The sequence below is a fragment of the Natator depressus genome, chromosome 12 (assembly GCF_965152275.1).
Source record: "Natator depressus isolate rNatDep1 chromosome 12, rNatDep2.hap1, whole genome shotgun sequence".
NCBI lineage: Eukaryota > Metazoa > Chordata > Testudines > Cheloniidae > Natator > Natator depressus.
This window is the reverse complement of record NC_134245.1, coordinates 10555933-10573991: the sequence shown is the minus strand read 5'-3', so window position 1 is coordinate 10573991 and position 18059 is coordinate 10555933. Positions and strand designations below refer to the sequence as shown.

General features: G+C 37.6%; 2 protein-coding genes across 3 annotated transcripts in view; one reads left to right on the top strand and one right to left on the bottom strand.

Moving 5' to 3' along the window:
- Positions 1-1602, top strand: part of SLC7A6OS (solute carrier family 7 member 6 opposite strand) — an 11652-nt gene extending 10050 nt beyond the window's left edge. Inside the window, exon 4 of one of the 2 annotated variants that reach the window (XM_074968580.1) lies at positions 792-1602. In XM_074968580.1, coding sequence (XP_074824681.1) covers positions 792-919 — 128 coding nt within the window. In that variant the 3' untranslated portion in view covers positions 920-1602. The remainder of the gene's footprint in view (positions 1-791) is intronic. The other variant, XM_074968579.1, reaches the window with a different exon arrangement.
- A 2442-nt stretch (positions 1603-4044) lies between these two features.
- The window catches only part of SLC7A6 (solute carrier family 7 member 6), a 42014-nt gene continuing 27999 nt past the window's right edge, over positions 4045-18059 (bottom strand). The window contains exons 5-9 of the mRNA XM_074968572.1: positions 10978-11081; positions 9853-9949; positions 8064-8213; positions 6968-7151; positions 4045-5992 (exon numbers count right to left, since the gene is read on the bottom strand). Coding sequence (XP_074824673.1) covers positions 5901-5992; positions 6968-7151; positions 8064-8213; positions 9853-9949; positions 10978-11081 — 627 coding nt within the window. The 3' untranslated portion in view covers positions 4045-5900. The remainder of the gene's footprint in view (positions 5993-6967; positions 7152-8063; positions 8214-9852; positions 9950-10977; positions 11082-18059) is intronic.

The window sequence follows — 18059 nt, the reverse complement described above, 5'->3', positions numbered from 1 at the left end:
TTGGAGACTTCAAAGGTAGTCTTGAATGATCTGTTCCAACTATCAGTGGATGCTAGTTCCTCATTTTCATGCATCTCATACTCGAACAAGCATTGGCAAGTTGTTAAACTTCTCAATTCCTGTAAGTCTTTCAGTGTTGTGGAAGCCCATTAGAATGGAGGTGATGGAGACTTCTGCAAACTCTTCTTTCTATGAAAAATCTTAGGGAACAAAGGGAAAATACTTCTACCTGGCCCCTTTATGCCATATGAAGTAACCTGTATTCATGGTTTCAGAATAGCAGCCGTGTTAGTCTGTATCCGCAAAAAGAACAGGAGTACTTGTGGCACCAGAGACTAACAAATTTATTAGTGGATTCTCATTTAATGTTTGTCTTAAATGGATGAACTCATCTTTAATGGCTGACTGAGGAATTTCTCCTTCATTAGAAATCCATATCAAGCTGGTTGTGCTATAAGGCACACGAGGTCTGGAGACTAAATCAGTTCCTAACTCTTGCCACTGATCTTGGGCAAATCCTGTTTTCCTGTGATTAAAATTGAGACTTAGCTACATTGAAACCCTCAGTTAAAAGATGCTATATGTGCAAAATTATCATCACTGCCTTAAAAAGGAGTACAACTTAAAACTCATCTGATGCAGAACTTGTAATTCTTTGGCAGTGGGCAGGTGGGAAGCTCTTGCATTACCATATAAAGTTAAGTATTTAATAGTTCCTGAATCACAACTGATCTTGAACTACAAAGAGATTTTAACATGCAGTTTGAAGCATTTAATGTTTTCCTCTCTAGAATCGGAGGATGGGAGCTTCAGTGATGAAGATGGCAGGAGTATCCGGAGCAGAACATGGGTCAAATACCACTGTGATATTCTGAAGGAGTTTGAATATGATGGGGTCCAGGATGTAAATTCTGATTAGCACTAACTAATCTGAATACCAGCATACTGCCTGCAGAGTAGATTCTTGACCTTCCTGCAAAAGTCCAGAAAATTACTGCTGCTTCTGGTAGCTCTTTATGGAAATGTTAAGGTGAGACCTCAGAAGGGAAAAGCATTTCTTTCTGGTAAAACAAATAGCTTCCCACTCTTGTACAAAATGCCACATTTTAAAAGGAAGCTGTCCCTGTCCATCTGTTTGATCTGTAAAATTAATACTGTATTTGATTATATACATTAAGCCTGAAGTGGCCATTTCCTAACCTGAGCTATTGGGAAAGTAGAAATCTGCGAAAATTGAACTTTCTGGCATAAAGTTCATTAAAAAAAATTTTGTACTTAAAATCCAGGAAGCATCTACAATTTCAAGTTGGTAGTATTTAACTCTGAGTGAGTGTTAAGTAAAGCAAGTCATTCATAATGTGACTTTTCATCCAGTAACAAAATTTGTTTGAGTGAAAGATGCATTTTTTTCATTTGTTTCTCTTCTTGCCATCATTTGTCATACTCAATCTTGGCTTTAAGAAAAAAACGCTGCATTACTATCCTAAGAGCTGCTTTCTCTGTATAAATGAAAAGAATGGTCAATCTCTAGACATGTCCTAGGGATTTTTGGCTGGACACCTTTTCCTTTGTATCACTGAACTAGAGTAATGTAAAGTATTTAATGCACTTGAATATGTAAATAAAAATTTTTGAATTATTTTGCTGTAAATAGCCATTTCTTTAAAAAAGCTTGGCTTCTACCCCTTAACTGAGCTAAAAGATTCAAAATGCTGACATGTAAGCCTTCTTCTGCAGTGAGTAGCTCTAATAGGGACATCAACTTCTATACAAAGCTACAATAAAGTCATCTCTGTATAAATCAAAATCTCAGATTGTAGGCCTCAGATGATTAGTATACACACCTGCTTTAGTCTTCTGCTCCTCCAATTCTGTCTTCTGTTCTCTTAACTCAGAATGGTAGATCTGTGCAGTAGTGTTTATTTAGTAAAGAAGAAAGTGGTTGGGCAATCCAGCTCGAATATATGAAGGTGCTATAGGACATTAGCTTTTCCTAACCTTCATAGTTTAATACAATAAATACTATCACATGAACCATGCTAAGTGGTTAGTGGTACTAAACTTAATTAATTTTAAGTTACTTTAGTTTGCCATCACAGCTGTGGGTTGTTGCTGGATTTGGGTTGTGTTTTTTTTAAACATTCTATTTACTTTCCTAAGCTATTGGACAGACTATTTTGGGGCAACTGTTCTGGTAGCTGGTGCTACATTACAGTAGCCCTTTCCCTTCCCGCCTAGGATAAGAGGATTTATGTAAAACTCATCACTGTCTTAGGGTTGTTATGGCCTTCTCATATCAGACATTCCCATTGCTGCAGCCTTTACCACCTAGGGCAGAATTAGTTGTCAGTGCATTCAAAAGTGGTACCTGAAATCAAGGAAGAAACAAATAGAGTTTTCAGAGTAACAGCGATGGTAGTCTGTATTTGCAAAAAGAAAAGGAACACTTGTGACACCTTAGACTAACCAATTTATTTGAGCATAAGCTTTCGTGAGCTACATCCGATGAAGTGAGCTGTAGCTCACGAAAGCTTATGCTCAAATAAATTGGTTAGTCTCTAAGGTGCCACAAGTACTCCTTTTCTTTTTGCAAATACAGTTTTGTGGCTATTTCCCTTGCACTAGTAAGGCAGTAGTGATTGTAGTGACAGCAAAGCAACTTTTAGAGAAATAACGTGGTTGATCTTTCATTGGACCAACTGTTGGTGAGAGACAACCTTTTGAGTTTACACAGCTCTTCAGACCTGTGTAATCATAAGCTTTTTTCAAACAGAAGTTGGTTCCATAAAAGATATGACCTCACCCACCTTGTCTTTAATATCCTGGGACTGACATGGATACAACACTACATACAAACCTCCTTCTGTCAATATCAAACTGAAATACAGGTTTTTGTGGTGTTTAACTTGAAGATTGGCCACAAACATCAACTAGCATTCTCTGCTAGAGCTCTAGTGAAGTCCTGTGGGAGAAGTTACACTAAAGCAATGCCACAGATTGAATCAGGGGACAAAGAATAGAGTTCAATCAATCATTCAAAGCATTTGCAACTCGTGTGAGTGAGGTTAATGTCTTTAAAATAAGAACTTTGGTGATTTATTGAACTCTATTCTTTGTCCCCTGATTCAGTCCCTGGCATTCTACAATCAAGAGTAGTTAGGCAGCTAGTGGGGTAGCAACTGGTGCAGCATGCATGTCAGTGGTCTAGCAATGTTCACCAAATCTAGAGTGAGTGTACGCTATGATTTTTGGGAGACCTGGCTTGAGGATTAGAACTATAATTACTTTAGACCATGAAAGTTTGAGAAATCATCCTCTAACCTCAGTTTGTGGAATTTGGAAGACAGCATGATTTTTGACCATTATCTAAAACTAGGAAAAGGACTTATTGCCATTGTATATAAGACTTCTGAAAATGCAACTGTGGTTTAGGATCAAATAAAACTAAAGTCTCAACTCTCACCTTACAAGTCTGCCTCAAAAAACACATTTTCTTTTCCTACCTTTGAACACTGCCTGCTAATAATCCACTCCTACTCCTCCCCCACCCCTATCATCCTTTCTCTGTCAGTATTTCCATAGCACTACTTCTTTTTTTCCCTTTGCATTTAAGTACAGGAGAGCCTATGCAGTGGCTAACAGGACACTGATTAAGTGATTTTAAATTTAAATTAATGAAAACCATTGCATTTATCAGAATCTCTGACTTATAGCACTAACTGTAAGGAGCACTTAATTCCCATCACTGAAAAGGACTTCAGCATAGTTGAATTTATGAGACTTTTTTTTATTTAAAGTTAAAGCCTATCCTAAGCCCTCCCAGAAGGTATGTGCAAAGTTCTTAATAAAACCACAGCATGTTAGAGATCTTGAACTGCCTACTATAATCCTTTAAACAAATCTCCAACTTAAATGTATAGAATTTGTCATAATAGTACATTGGATTGTAATAAGCCACAGCAAGATTTAAGTGCTGAATGCCACTTTTTATTAAATGATCAGGTGAAACAAGGAAAAGGTTTGAGGTTTAAATAAACTCCTGGACTGGACTTTGCTTCAATTTACTAGGAATAAGATGGTAAATTAAAAGTACTGCTTTCTAAACCTAGCAAAAACCTGCAAGTTTACATAAAAATAAAACTACAATTGAGACAACGTACAAGTTATGGCACACTTCAAATAAGTGCCAGAGAACTAAATACCTCGTTTTAAAATATAGTTGGAGATGTTAGACTCCAAAAGAAAGACGCTTTCAATTCAGTGTGCTGTCGGTTTGATGGGATTTATTTTAAATCTCACTCTTCAGCTACAGAGAAATAAATTAGCATGGAATAGAAAGTAACTAAGATTGCAAGGTTCCCATTTACCTAGTTTAAAAAAAAAGACTAATGTTTTAAATAATAAGTTGAGATATAGCTAGTAAAAAATTTAGCAAGATTGCAAAACAGGCTCATCCCACTGTGTGCCACAAAGAAGGCACAACACAAGCCCCATTTTTGCAGCTGTATTTCATCTTAATTTAGCGATAGTTGTGACAAAATTGGTTTTATAGTATTTGAATCTCTCAAGCACAGGCAAGTAAGCAGACGTGTATCCATACTGCACCACAGGACTATAGTTTGCTGTCCCACTAATCATAATTTTGAACCTCTAAAACCTTTAACCTCTAAAAACAAATGATACCCAGGTGTTTCAGCTCTCAATTTGTGTTATATTTACACTATTGTCTAACATTGGTATGTAAAGTGACTAGGAGCAGACCCAGCAAGAAGGTATGATTAGAAGAACCCCAGTACCTTGAAGGTGATTTGATCTTTACCTCAGTAGTACAATTATTTCTAGCATTTATTACTAGCTGTTGGTGAACTAATGGCACATTAGATCAAGAATATGTTTCCCCTTTCCCCACAATGTTTCCCACAGTTGAATGCTATGTACAAATAGATTTCTCTTCTGTGCCAGTCACTGGTATATATCTATTTTCAAACTGAGATGACAGCTGTGGTATTACAAGTCTTTATAATACGTGAAAGTACTGCCTCTGGTGAACAGTATTGAAAATCAGAAACTGAAAATTCTAGTCTCTTTGCTGTAACCGTGCTTGTAAACTCATTTAAGAAATGATTAAATATGGAAGCTTTTAAGTTTTTGCCACTTAAGTATTTTACTTTTTGGGGTTCTATTTGAACCATTTAGAAACAAATCAATCATCACCACAAAACCGGTAACAATCCATACATAGATGTAACATTTTAATCAAATCTAAGTTTTTTCTGTAAAAAGGCAATTGGGAGCATGTGAAAGGTGCAGAACAAAAAGGCTTTGGAGACTGAAGTTCTCTCTCTGCAGACCCCACCACTTTTCACTGAAACGATAGTTTCTAGAGGAGAAAGGGTAGGTCAGTCTTTATATGCCGATTCAATCTGCTGCAACTGCCAGTGATGAACGTTTGTTATGGACGCATATGAATGGCTTTTGGTCACTTCTGACTTGAGTTTTGAATTGTACTTAAAAGTATTCATTATTCTGCTACCTAGTTCTCCAACGTACGTTTAATTTGATCACTCAGCGCTACTATTCTAGAATCTGTTTCCCCTCTTACTACTTAAATCCCATTTAAGAGATTTTCCATTGGCCTCAAACAATAATGAATAGTTCAGACACAGTTTCCATGTCTGAAGTGACTGGCTAATGATTACCCATAATAATGTGAATTGACAGTACTTCAACTACAGACCATGATGCACCCAAGCGTCCCCCCTCTTCAGTCTGAACAGCTGGTATATCCGTTCCTGGCTCCAACGGTTCTTCAGTTGCCACATATTTCCTGTTGATCCTTTTTTGTTCCTGTTAGTAACTCTTGCTTGGTTCTCTGCTGTTTTTGGAATTGCTTTATATTTTTAGTTAGTTTTGGTCTCTAATATCTTATTTTTACTATCCATCTCTGTCAAAACACTGTTACAAAGTACCTGGATGTCTCGAGTGATAGCACCTGCATAGGAAATTGAAGATAATACTTTGATATTCACCTGGTTTATCATCATAAAAGCAGCAAATTATTTAAACAGAACTTTAAGCCAACTGGACTACATATAGATCAGCGAAAGTTAGAACTGAACCCACTTCAAGACTATTTTCTTTAAAATATACCACAAAGAGGATACATTTGCAACACAAGGTAAAGTTCCATTTTCGGTCTAGTCTGACTTTTTTTTTTTTTTTTTTTTTTTTTTAAACAAACCAACAGTATGTTTAAACGCTGTCCTAACGGTGACATAGTTTTTTCTCCCAGGACCCTGTAGGGTATACAATACACTGAAATTTTTGTTTTCCCTGCTAAAAGGGACAGATAAGGCTTACAACCAAAAGCTTCATATAGTGTGTAGGGGAACGAGAAAGGACTTCTGTATACATTTAAGAAATTAGTAAGGTTTGATAATTGATCCATGCACTATTTCATTTAATGGAGGATTTATGAACAACCCCTGTGGGAACTTTCACTGAACTGTAAAAAACAAAAGCAGTAGGCTGCAAGGGAAGATTGAGTAATCTTTAACTGGACAATTCAACAAAGGGATACTGGCAGGCAAAGCTCCAGAGAAGATTTTTTTTTTGAATAGCATAAACATTACATATTTTCAAGCAGCTGATCAATCTAAGCTCCAACTAAAGTAAAGTAAGACAACATGTTTGCTTGAGTCCAGAAAGATTTAGTGATTTTAGAATTACAGCCAGCCTTGCTTTAGGATTTAGATTTTTCAATGTGTTTAGTAAGATACACATATAATGAGATTGATAGAAGCTATAAAATATACACTAAATGTAAAATACAGAAATAATGAAATATTTTTTCCCCCAATCACTGCCATTCAGCTCATGTATGACCACTCACACTAATTTAAAATTTATTGTAAAGGTCTTCATTCAAGTCTAGCAAATAGTGAACTCCCAATCTACATGTGCTTACCTAAGATGTTGTTGATAAATGGAGGCCTTCTGGATATGGGCAAGTAGACTCCAATGAAATAGACTGGAATTCCAGATATAGCAATGCCAATTCCGATCAATGAATTAATGGTGTCACTATACAGAGGCACCACCACCAGAAATATTGAGCATATACAGAAAGCTATTGGGAAAAACAGGCCCAGCTGTAGAAAAGGAGAAAAAGATTAGGACATTCTTGGAATGCTTTCATATAGCAACAGTTACATGCATTCTGATGGGAATGCGATTTTCTGTAATTGCAATTTTCAATACATAACATTTTTCCAAATCAGGTTTTTAATTCCCATACACACAACAGCACAGAGTGGACTTGTATTTGGCTAGTTAGAAACATGTTAAGTGGATACAAGGACAGTACTCTATACAGCAGACCCACAGAACAGCAGCTAAGATTCACATGTGCAACAGTGTAAGATTATATCTATGCAATGTTGAAAGAAGCCTTTTACTGCAGCAGAGTGGCTTTTAGACAAATCCACCGCACTGAGACATTGCCTTTCAAGAGTCAAGAATGGCATTAAATGAAGTGCATCAAACTTTACCAGAGAAAGGTGCTAAAGGAATTAAGAATTCAGACATACCACCACAGCTCCAAATATTACCTTGGTAGCAAAGGTGCTACCAGCATGATTAATTTGCCCTCGCTAATTTTCACACAATAGTGCTGGGACTAAGGAAGAGGGGAAGAGTGATAGAAAGCCATAATCCATTGACCTATAATCCAAAGAGCAAGAGTAGCTCCTGATTTCAACCACATGAACCATTTTTCAGATGGCAGAACGATGGACTAGTGATTGAACTGAAAAAATGAAGAGGAATATCAGTCAGCCATTTTCACCTAGTAGTTGAGCCAGTCTGCTAGAACAGGAATATTTACTGAGCACTTGACAGCAACGCATGGCCTTTTACAAAATGCCCTGAGAGTTTACAATTTAACACTTCAGACATAACGCATATGGGTTCAAATTTCAGACAAGTGCTATAGGATGTATTGAGGGAGGAGAAAGATCTTAAAAATAAACTAATTCTGCTTATATTAATTCATTAATTTGTACCTTGAGAGGCCTGGGTCGATCTGGTTCCTTCCAGCGGAGGTATAATTGCCCAGCTATTGATAGTCCCACAAAAAACCAGTAACTGAAACTGAAGTAGTTAATAAGCTGGAAGACGTCTTCTACAGTCAGATAAATGAGGGCCATAGTACACTGTTGGGAAAAAACATGAGTATCATGAAGAACTATAAGTGACATTGGTTTTTCAAGTTATTTTTTTGCTTTGTATATTAATGTCATCTTTCATGCCGGAGTTCTTTATATGATTATATACTTACAGACTTCACCCTTACAGAAATGAACTTTTGGGGTGGAAACAATTATTTCTGATTATTCCTAGAGATGGGATTTTACTGAGATTTCCCAAGGTGGTGGGGACACAAGGATTACGTTTCTTGCAATTCACCAAAGATGAAAGTGAATAAAGTGCTGAATTTAACAAGAAAGTCCAGCTACCTACTGTGACAAAGTTCCTCCTCTGCCTTGGTGGGTCCTGTGCTTATTGGCGGATTTGCTCACCTCAGAGGTTCACGGCAGCCCTCACTTTGGCCACTTTCGTGGCTCAAATCTGCCGTTCACTCATCACTGGCCAGCATGAGGAAAAGGAAGAAGAACAATCCCTGCAGTCTCTGCTGATCCACCTAGTGGATCGGGGAACAGGCCAGAGACCGTCCCCTCTGGTGGAACCCACAGTCCAGGTCAACTCCTCCGGTATCAAGTAGGGAGTTGGAGGGATGGGGGAACCTGGGCCTGCCCTCTACTCCGGGTTCCAGCCAGGGCCCTGTGGATTGCAGCTGTCTACAGTGGCTCCTGTAACAGCTGCGTGACAGCTACAACTCCCTGGGCTACTTCCCCATGGCCTCCTCCCAACACCTTCTTCATTCTCACCACAGGACCTTCCTCCTGATGTCTGATAATGTTTGTACTTCTCAGTCTTCCAGTAGTACACCTTCTCCCTCTCAGCTTCTTGTGCCTCTTGCTCCCAGCTCCTTGCACGCACCACAAACTGAAGTGAGCTCCTTTTTAAACCCAGGTGCCCTGATTAGCCTGCCTTAATTGATTCTAGCAGCTTCTTGATTGGCTGCAGGTGTTCTAATCAGCCTGTCTGCCTTAATTGTTTCCAGAAAGTTCCTGATTGTTCTGGAACCTTCCCTATTACCTTACCCGGGGAAAAGGGACCTACTTAACCTGGGGCTAATATATCTGCCTTCGATCACTCTCCTGTAGCCATCTGGCCCGACCCTGTCACACTAGCTACTGACAAAGATGCTTAATGTATTTTGACCCTGTAAGTAAGTTTACCAGAGCATAAAGGAGTTCATAAACAGCTGGATTTTTACTTTACATAGTTCAATCATATCCTGATGACTAAATAGCCTGACTGTATTATCTATTTGATTTCCTAACAAGAAGTCAAAGAAAATTTAAGATGGATCTTAGACTAGCTTTAGTCTTACCTTGTTCATGAGAAACGGAAGTCTGCAAAGAACTGCACCCAACAGCAACAAAGCCAAAGTATTCAGTCACTTTATTCCCGTTCCAGTTTTCTTTATAGTTAGAGACTTTGTAGTTTGACTTACATTAAGAATTTTTAGGAATCATCAACCTAATGTAACTCTCCAGAGATTAATTAATTGTTAAGTCATACAAGTGAAAGATCATTTAATGTAGTATACAGTACAGACCTTATCTGTCAATGAACTCCAACCCAAGTAAAAAAATTCCTTTTTGGATCTACTTCATATCCCAAATACTTCCATACAGCTTAAAAGCAGCAGCAGCAGCAACTTACATTAAAGAGCAGCGCTGGTACAGGTGTGAACCTCCCTATATGGATCATGGACAATAGATCAGGGAGATGACCTTCCCGGGATCCTACAAAAAATAGCCTGTAAAGGACACAAGAAAAAGTAAATCTTGAGCCAAGGAAAGAAAGAGCTGTGTAAAAATGTGTTATGAGAACAACCTCAAATAAACCTGCATGTGTATTCAACTATTCTTGTACTGTATGTAGGTCTGTATAAGTAAATCTCTACACATTAAAAAAAAAACAGCACTAAAGGTAAACTTCTGTGATTACTGAAGTAGGTTTTCATTGTTATGAGGCACAAACCATCCACAATTACAGCTGTATACAGTTAGTTAAACATTCTGGTACAATTTTAAGTATTGACATCAAGTTAGTAATTTTCATGACGTAACAATGAGAAATGATTTATGATCAGATCCTGAAGGAGGTGACTGTACATAAGAATTTCTATAAATAATTCTAACAGTGTTCTAAGTTTTTCTATTGTGTAATTTCAAAATAACATTTCTTTCCAGTAGGGGGAGGTTAAATATGCATTTTAATGGACAAACAAGATTTTATAGGTATTATAAAAACTCTTTTGAAGCTTGTACTGGTCATGTCTGTAGTCAATGCATAGGAGAAAGTTTCCATGACATATCTGAAGCTTTAAAAAGACTGTCATACAAATTAAAACTTTTAAAGCTTCACACACAAGATCATAAATGTATTACATTTTTACACTTTAAACACAGTATTTAAACAGGAAAACAAGAAAATTAAGTTATTAACTCCACAAGAAAACTGGAGAATAATCCAGTTCTTGACCAAGGGCATGAAACAATGTGGTTGATTACCTACTATACAACATTTATTATACCTTACAATGTATTGTTCATATTGCTATGCAGTCACCTTTTGGGAGTAGGAGGGGATACGGGGGGAAAAAATGGGACAAACTAGTGATACGGAATACACAAACTAAAAAGTCTATTGAGGACGGTTATTTTATTGTGATATTCTTTAATGGCATGGACATTAAAAGTGTTCATTTATTGTGTGTGTGATAAACTAAGTTGGCCAAGAGTGCTTATGAACATCTTAAAACAGAATCAAAACGTGTATTACCTAGATGATGCTAAAATTGATGCATTAAGTCCACCAAAACATGAAACAGCTACAGCAACAGGAACTGTCCAGCTGAAAATGCCGAACACCTGGTCAGCAAATGTCTAATGAATGAAGACAAAGGGAAAAAATTAAAATGTTTGCAATGGCATAAATGGAACAGTAAAATTAAACCTATTTTTAATAAGATTTGTGTGAGAAAAAAACAGCATTTAACACATACATTAATAATCTTCCATAGAGCTGTATAAATTGGCAGCAATTCCTTTCACCTATTTTAGTTATACACAAAATGAAGCTCAAGTCAGGCAATTTAGTTTGGGTTTACTGCTCAGTGAACCCAAGAAGTCTTTTCTTTAAGCAATTCACAAAGAATTGTGCTCATAAATATAAGACAGATTTCTAAATTGCTTTGGTTTCTCTTGCTCACCCACATAATATGCTGTGTGATGCACCTTAATTATAAAAAGGTCAACATAACAGACTGGCTTCCAGAGCAACAAATAAATACGGCTCCAAGGGGAAAAACATACATACAATCTGAGATCCAAATAGGAAGGTGGTATTTCAGAAGGCAAAGCACAACTGAGAGAACTTCTCCCCAAAACCCTCACATGAGCATTTCTATAAAGTTACTGTTCTCTGAGCCAGTCTATAATCCTTATTTTTCTTTTCCCTTCTACTCCCTCCCCCTCTCCCCGAACTAGCACATTCTGTCCCTTAGGCAGCCCTTCCCCTTCTCTGAACTGCAAGGCTTTGGTCCTCAAACACCATAGCTGGCAGAGCAGCTTCCTCACTGCTGATGCTGCCAGACCACTTATGTGCCATTGCAGTGATTGCCAATACCAGTGACTCTAGAGCAAAGTGACCAGGCGCACAGGATTTCTTAGTAGGTGAATGAGCAAAGCCTCCAGATGCCAATGCTCTGGAAACTATCATGCAAATGTTTAATAGCAGAATTTGCTAGAGAGCACGTTGGATAATGTCCTGTTCAGCATAATCTATTTCCCCCAGGTGAAGGAAATTGGAGAGAATCTCTTAGAAAAAAAAAAAAAATCAAGTGGATTAATATATAATGAAAGACAATTGCTTAGATACAGTAGTTTCTCTCCCCCTACCTGGAGTGTGTGCTAGACGATGGAAGGGAAGCTATGCCCCCCATCCCCCCGCCGCAAAAAAAAAAACCCTTATTCTCCCAGAGTTGTGTTCAGCTGGGGGGAAAAAGCCTTCATTCCAAATATGGAAGCTATCAATTAGGGCTGTCGATTAATCACAGTTAACTCACGCAATTAACTGAAAAAAGTTAATCGTGATTAAAAAAACAAATCGCGATTAAATCGCACTGTTAAACAATAGAGTATCAATTAACATTTATTAAATATTTTGGATGTTTTTCTACATTTTCATATACATATTGTATTCTGTGTTGTAATTGAAATCAAAGTGTATATTATTTTTGATTACAAATATTTGCACTGTCAAAATTAAAAACAAAAGAAATAGTATTTTTCAATTCACGTCTTAGAAGTACTGCAGTGCAATCTTTGTCGTGAAAGTGCAACTTACAAATGTAGATTTTTTTGGTTACATAACTGCACTCAAAAACAAAACAATGTAGAACTTCAGAGCCTACCAGTCCACTCAGTCCTACTTCTTGTTCAGCCAATCGCTAAGACAAACAAGTTTGTTTACATTTACAGGATATAATACTGCCATCTTCTTACTTACAATGTCACCAGAAAGTGAGAACAAGCATTTGCATGGCACTTTTGTAGCGGCATTGTAAGGTATTTATGTGCCAGATATGCTAAACATTCATATGCCACTTCATGCTTTGGCCACTATTCCAGAGGACATGCTTCCGTGCTGATGGTGCCCGTTAAAGAAAAAAAAAGCGTTAATAAAATTTGTGACTGAACTCCTTGGGGGAGAATTGTGTGTCTCCGGCTCTATTTTACCCACATTCTGCCATATATTCCACGTTATAGCAGTCTCGGATTATGACCCAGCACAAGTTGTTCATTTTAAGAATATTTTCACTGCAGATTTGACAAAACGCAAAGGTGGTACCAATGTGAGATTTCTAAAGATAGCTACAGCACTCAACCCAAGGTTTAAGAATCTGAAGTGCCGTTCAAAATCTGGGAGGGACAAGGTGTGGAGCATGCTTTCAGAAGTCTTAAAAGAGCAACACTCTGATGTGGAAACTACCAAACCCGAAACACCAAAAAAGAAAATCAACCTTCTGTTGGTGGCACCTGACTCCAGATAATGAAAATGAACATGCATTGGTCTGCACTGCTTTGGATTCTTATCGAGCAGAACCCATCATCAGCATGGACGCATGTCCCCTGGAATGGTGGCCGAAGCATGAAGGGACATATGAATCTTTAGCACATCTGGCACATAAATATCTTGCGACACTGGCTAAAACAGTGCCCTGAGAACACCTGTTCTCACTTTCAGGTGACACTGCAAACAAGAAGCAGGCAGCATTATCTCCTGCAAATGTAAACACACTTGTTTGTCTGAGCAGTTGGCTGAACAAGAAGTAGAACTGAGTGGACTTGTAGGCTCTGAAGTTTTACATTGTTTTGTTTTTGAGTGCAGTTTTTTTGTACATAAATCTATATTTGTAAGTTCAACTTTCATGATAAAAGAGATTGCACTACAGTACTTGTATGAGGTGAATTGAAAAATACTATTTCTTTTGTTTTTTTACAGTGTAAATACTTGTAATCAAAAAAATATAAAGTGAGCACTGTACACTTTGTATTCTGTGTTGTAACTGAAATCAATATATTTGAAAATGTAGATAACATCTAAAATATTTAAATAAATGGTATGCTATTATTAACAATGCGATTAATCGCAATTAATTTTTTTAATCGCTTGACAGTCCTACTATCAATTATTTCTTTGCTGAATTTTATCAAATGGCACATTACTTCTATTATACCATTTACTGGAACAAACTAGTAGTGATGGCAGTGGCTACTTAGTGTTTTGCATTATATCAATCAATTGCTGCACTAAATCATTCTACGTCATTTACAGGCTACGAATGCACACTTTTTTTTAATATCTATAAAGGAAGAAACAGCTAGTTGGTATCCAAGTGACATCACAGCACACAACTAGTTGCAGGAGATATGAAGCTTCTTTGTTGCACATACAGGAGGTATTTTATATTTCTGTATTTACATAGTACATATGTAGTAATGCATGGTCATCTAAACATTTCCAGTAACTCCTCCCCAAATTGTTTCTTAGCTTTCTTCTTCTTCAGCCTCAAGAGCAAGATACCAAATAGCAAGAGCCGCAAAAATCAGTCCCTGCTTCCTGCATGTTTTCTGTCTTGTCAGCCATAAATATTCATCTTCAGGCCAACAGTAAGCCACCAGCTGTTAGTATTTTGACCCCCACAATACGCCCTTTTCAGGTGGCTTTTCACTCATGAAACTATGGACTAAGCCGGTCACTCAAAATGGGTAAATATTCAGCACTGCACTTTGTTCACAGTGTACAAAGACATCTGGAGTTAAAGGTGGACTGAAATATTTTTAATTGGCTTCTTCTCAACCACCACCTAAAGCAGCACAGAACGCTTCATCTCCTATCTTCCTCAGTTGGCTCTAGACGCAAGTGATCTCTCATCATGGCCAAGATATGTGCAGTTTAAAGAAATTTCACGAGGCCCAAGTTGGGCAAAATCTGAACTAGAGTTTCAGGTTTATTTTTTCATGTGACTTAATTTTTGTAAACACAAAACAAAGCTTGCCTATCCTTGAGTACCCTGTCCAAACTTCTAGACAGCAAAGTGCTTTCTCCAGCATTTAAGTAGTCCAGCCAGTTTAAGGTTCTGAACTCAATTCTGCTTAGCTGCATGTGATGACCTGCAGTATAAACCAGAATGTATTCCATCTCTATGTAACTCTGAGCAAATTTAATTGAGCATCAGCACAGGGGAATGAATTTCTTGATACGATGTGCCAAAGCAAAAATGTATTCATGCTTACAGAAGTCTGCACAAACAGGTTAAAAGCTACTCAGGGCCTGACTACATGGTTGTGTAAAGCATTCTGTGGGGGTGTGATTTCTAAAATGAACTAACATGCTGGACTTGAATTGGTCCATGCAGACTTTGCTGGTAGTAGTACTACATTAAAACACACTAGGGGACCTTTAGTGTATACCAGAAAGGTCTTAATGCACAGCAACTTAGCGTGCTTTAAAAATCACACCCTCTTACAGCACATTATCCCACTGTAGACAAGTCCTTAGACAATTGTATAGGTAAAACTTAAAGTTGCCTTTCCTTCTTAAGTCTCCAGAAAAATTGTACACAGTGGTATAATTCCCTCATTATTAAGCAGCTACAGAGGAAAAAAAGTGAATGCAAAAAAAGAAGAGACATTTGCTTCTTTAAATGGTCAGATTTAATATCAACTATTGCCCCAAGGCTCCAAAGAATATATTTAATGTGATACCTCTTGCAGCTTCATATTACCTCACTTGTTAAAAAGGTCACCAAGATTATTCTTTGTAAAGAGCCCTCAGTTCACAATACAGAAATCCAGGCTTTATTCTGTACTGTTTGTGTCTATAACTGCTTTGATTTTTAATGGGGCCCTTTTTTGCGTTTTCATCATTTTGTTTTTATCTTTTCCAAATAAATCCTAATTAAGGTTTCCTTTGTAGGCAAAAGATGGATTAAATCCGTTCATGTTAGCCACCAGAAGGGGGAAAAAGTAAAGTCAGGACAAAAGCCAAATCAATAAAACTTATAGGAAATGTGTAAGAAAACTTAGATAATGTATTAAGGTGAACTTCAGAGTTCTCTCACTGTTTCCATGAGGGTGGAGAGACATGTAGAGGATTCTGGCCTCAAAAAGGGAGAAAACAGCCTTCCAAATGTGAGCAATGAAAACTGACCATTGCAAGGATTCAACATATAAACTTTGTATTGCCCAGCCTCTGGCTCTCCCCTGTCAACATGGTTCTGTGTGGGAAGTACAAGTGCAAAGCTGATGCTAATGTCGCTAAAGGCAACATTAATAGCGCTGCAGCTATCCGCTGTCTCAAATTGGGGCTTTTTTGCAAAGAGTGGTTTGTCCTCTTGCTGTCATCCAGAGACCCTAAGGCACAGAGCTGTCTGCAGAGGTCACTCTTGCATAGGAACATGCAGCATTGGCTTCATGTCTCCCCACCTACTTCATTTGGAATTTTCTGCCCTAAATTATTTGCTTCTTTCCTTCTTCGCCTCACAGAATGAAAATACAGCGTGTAGACAAGAAATCCCCCATACTGAAACAGATCATGGCCCTGTAAAAAAGCAGTAGCATACAGGACGTCCACAAAGACTATACCCTTCAAAACAAGAGACAACTGCCTCTCTCTCTAAAGCCAGAGATATGATACCATGTGCAAAGAAAGCAAAGCTATTTTGGGATTTACATAATCCAGCCTCACAGAAGCTGTCATGAAAGTCTGCCAACTCAGGAGGATAAGTCTACTTATCTGTCCTTTACAATGATTGATCAAAATAATTATAAAATTTTCCTTATCCAATAGGCTACCTATTGCTTGTCCATCAAAAAAGTCCTTGAGTAAAGGAGAATTATGCAAAGCTGATTACAGTCCATTATACCAGATGATAAAAATGAGTGGAAGGAAACAGAAGAGGGTACATAAAGGAACTGAATAGTGCAAAAATCTGACTGCAAAAACTGGGGGCTATTAAGTATAACAATAGATTGTTATCCCTATGATATCATTCTCCAGCCTGGATTGCCCAATTCAAATTGACTGGTAATTCCAGTGGGTATCTTTCTTGGTCTTCAAACATCCTACACATGGAGTATTGTAAACTGATAGGTGCCTCTTTTGTATCCTCAGATCCATATGCCTATTGGAATTAAGGCAAAGCCAGCTCAGAGGAATCAGGTCTCCCAAGGAAGAACGTGATGGCTGATGATCGAATAATGAAGGAATTTTGAAAGATTCTTCAGAACAAATAAGCTGTGTCAAGAGATGACAATTCTTACAGACAACTGTTGCAATAGAAGAATAAGAAATCTGGTCTCCAAAGTTGAGCAATCCAAAGACCAAATGAAATTAAGAGACTCCAAAATTTAAATCTGATGAAGGGAATGATTAAAAACCCACACACCACCGCACAACTAACTGTGGAACTCTCTTCCACAAGATGTCACAGAGACAAAAAGCTTTCTAGGAGATTACAGAGACATGATGGGTGAGGTAATATCTTTTATTGGATCAACTTCTGTTGGAGAGAGAGACAAGCTTACAAAGAGCTCTTCAGTTCTTGGAAAAAACTTACTCAGAGTGTCACAGCTAAAGATGGAACCAATTGTTTAGCATAAGTAGTTAACACATATTTCAAGGGACCATTCAAGATGAAGTGACCTGTTAATATAGGTGATTTGACATTTATATGGATGATTAACAGCTAGAGTTACATTAGCTAGAGTTACAGAGATAGATGATAAATTTATAACCTATGCAAATTCATATGTTAGGATGCAAGTTAACCAACTGCAGTTAGGAAGAAATCCCCTTTCCCTCCCCGCCCCCATCCCCCAATAGGTAGGTTGTCTGTCCACTATGGATTTTCCGTGGGAGGGAACCATTGTGTTATAATTTAAGAACTCTTAAGAAGTTCAGTTTGCTCTGCTAAGCATATCTTCCACAAGATATTTCAGCCAAATTAAGTTCTTCAAGTTTGTCAGTCACCTGAACTTTCTGGTTAAATTTTTTATCTCCAGTGGTGCAAATTCAACAGACAAAGCATAGATGAAGAGCACCTATCAAATGTGTTTTCTAATTCCATAGTTGCAGTGAATAAGTCTGCCTGGTTTCTTTGTTACTTCCAAGACAAAATGCATTTTTTAGTTCATAAATGCATATTTATAAAATCTTTCACTTCCACAGGAAGACTCAATTTCTTACAACTTTTGTTGTAAATTATTCTGTAAACCAGCAGGTATCTTCAAGATTGTGCTATATTTTTCTTTGACAAAATGATAAAAGAATCCCTACACAGTTACTCATGGCAGTAA